Below are 1,831 nucleotides of genomic sequence, written 5' to 3'. Positions count from 1 at the left end.
GCTCTGACAGGACAGAGACCATCATGAGAAAGAAACCTCTAGAGATGGAGTTTAAAGACTCCCATGTTCCAGTTCTCAGTGTGTCTGCTCCTCTCTTTCCCTCTCTGTCTCCTCAGCAGCAACATTTGTAGTGAATGTGACACAGAGCTCCTATCAGGCAGAGGAGAACCACAACATCACTCTGGAGTGGACCTTCACCACCAGACCCAGCAGAACCTGGACACAACTGTTTATCTACTGCTGCTTGTTAACTAACAGAGAGTTCCCTCTGTATCGGGTTCATCATGGCACCGAGATTTTAGAGTCTCAGGTTGAAAAGTTTTCAGGACGAGTCCAGAGTGACAAAGACGTCCTCAGAGAAGGACGAATCAGACTCCATGTGTCCAGACTGAGGACTGAAGACTCTGGTCTGTATCTCTGTGATGTAAAGACTGATTATGGCTTCAACTCTGGAAGATGTTACCTTAACGTCTCTGGTTAGTAGAAATAATCTAAATGTATTTTTCTTTCTACTGTGTTGATGAACAAACATCTCCATCTTCTAGATGAAGCCTCCTGAATCTCAGTTTGAAACATGAACAAGTAGAAATAAATATTTCTGATTTCTCTCCAGCAGCTGCTGATCAGATCCAAACTCAGAGACCAACTTTGACTCCAGAACCAAAGAGACGAGGAAGGACCTTCATCTTCATCCCACTGGGACTGACAGCAGCTCTGATGGTTCTGATCATGTGGAGGATTTGGTTCAGAAAGAAAAACAGAACAAAACTGAAGAAAAAGACTGAATTACTTCCTAGCTGCTCTGTTTTGTAGATTTCTATATTTTACTGAATGAAATTCTTGTAATAATAATAATTACAGCCTCTGGCCTCTTGGGGCGCTCTTCTCTTCCCAGGACAGTGTTCTTTGTTTAGCAGATCTCCAGGCTGCATTAAAGCCTCAGTGATCCAGACCTCATTCCCTCCTCTTGGGTATTAGTGTCTGTGGCTAAAAGGCATTCTGTTGATAGCTTTGTTTCATTCTGTCAATGAGTTGCTCTGCTTTCTTCTACTCTACCTGTTAAAGCTGTATTGTGGATCAGAACCTTTGTAGGGGATCTCTGCCATTTTCTGGGACTTAGTTTTCTCCTGTTCTGTGGTTTTCCAGGGAGCTCAGATATTCTCATTTTATTTAGTCTGGCAGGAGACACTGATTTACATTTTAGCCAGAATGGACACTTTTGGTTTATTGTTTGGGCCTTGGAGACCCTGATGATATCAGCTTCCCTTTGTTTAGTTAAATATTGTAGTGTGTTGGGGAAGCAGAAGTTAGTTTTCCCAGCATGCACTGGGCAGAATGTTCAATATTAGAAGCTGCCTGTCAATGTTTTCTAGGTTATTAAAGGCACACTATGCAACATTTTTCAGTTAATTAATGTGTTCCATAACGTTATGGATGACTAAATGAGTCATTTCAGGTTGAACNTTTTGTTTTCTATTTTCTTTTCTGTAGAATAGATGGTAGTTAGGCCCTGTTTTGTTTTTTATTTGGCACCACCTAACCGTCCCTTTCTCCCCCACAGTGTGTACAAGCCTTCTGGGATTTTTGTTGTTAATAAATCCCTATGTCTTTTAAAACATTCACCTGGACTCTGTCAATTTTTGTGGTTGTCGCGTTACTCCCCTCCTCCTTACAAAAGGGGGGGCGGTAACAGAGCTTAAAAGACATGTGGCAAAGGACCACAGGTCCTGAAGGAAGTAGCTTCTCTCTCCTATAACAGCAACTAGTTGCTCTGATGTTGCTCATGTTTCTCAGATTGATCCTTTATCTCAGAGACGTTGTAGCAGAGAGA

General features: G+C 42.0%; 1 protein-coding gene across 5 annotated transcripts in view; it reads left to right on the top strand.

Annotated features, from left to right (window-relative positions):
• The window catches only part of LOC107104961, a 26,266-nt gene extending 24,915 nt beyond the window's left edge, over window positions 1-1,351 (top strand). For 2 of the 5 annotated variants that reach the window (XM_015405073.1, XM_015405072.1), the window contains exons 3-4: window positions 117-476; window positions 614-1,351. In XM_015405073.1, the coding sequence (XP_015260559.1) occupies window positions 117-476; window positions 614-813 (560 nt within the window). In that variant the 3' untranslated portion in view covers window positions 814-1,351. Of the gene's footprint in view, window positions 1-111; window positions 477-613 lie in introns of all 5 variants that reach the window. The other 3 variants (XM_015405071.1, XM_015405070.1, XM_015405074.1) reach the window with 2 other exon arrangements.
• The last annotated feature ends 480 nt before the right edge of the window (window positions 1,352-1,831 follow it).

Source organism: Cyprinodon variegatus, unplaced genomic scaffold, assembly GCF_000732505.1.
Source record: "Cyprinodon variegatus isolate N-32 unplaced genomic scaffold, C_variegatus-1.0 Scaffold1977, whole genome shotgun sequence".
In the NCBI taxonomy this organism is placed as follows: Eukaryota; Metazoa; Chordata; class Actinopteri; order Cyprinodontiformes; family Cyprinodontidae; genus Cyprinodon; species Cyprinodon variegatus.
This window is presented reverse-complemented; position numbering and strand designations above follow the sequence as displayed.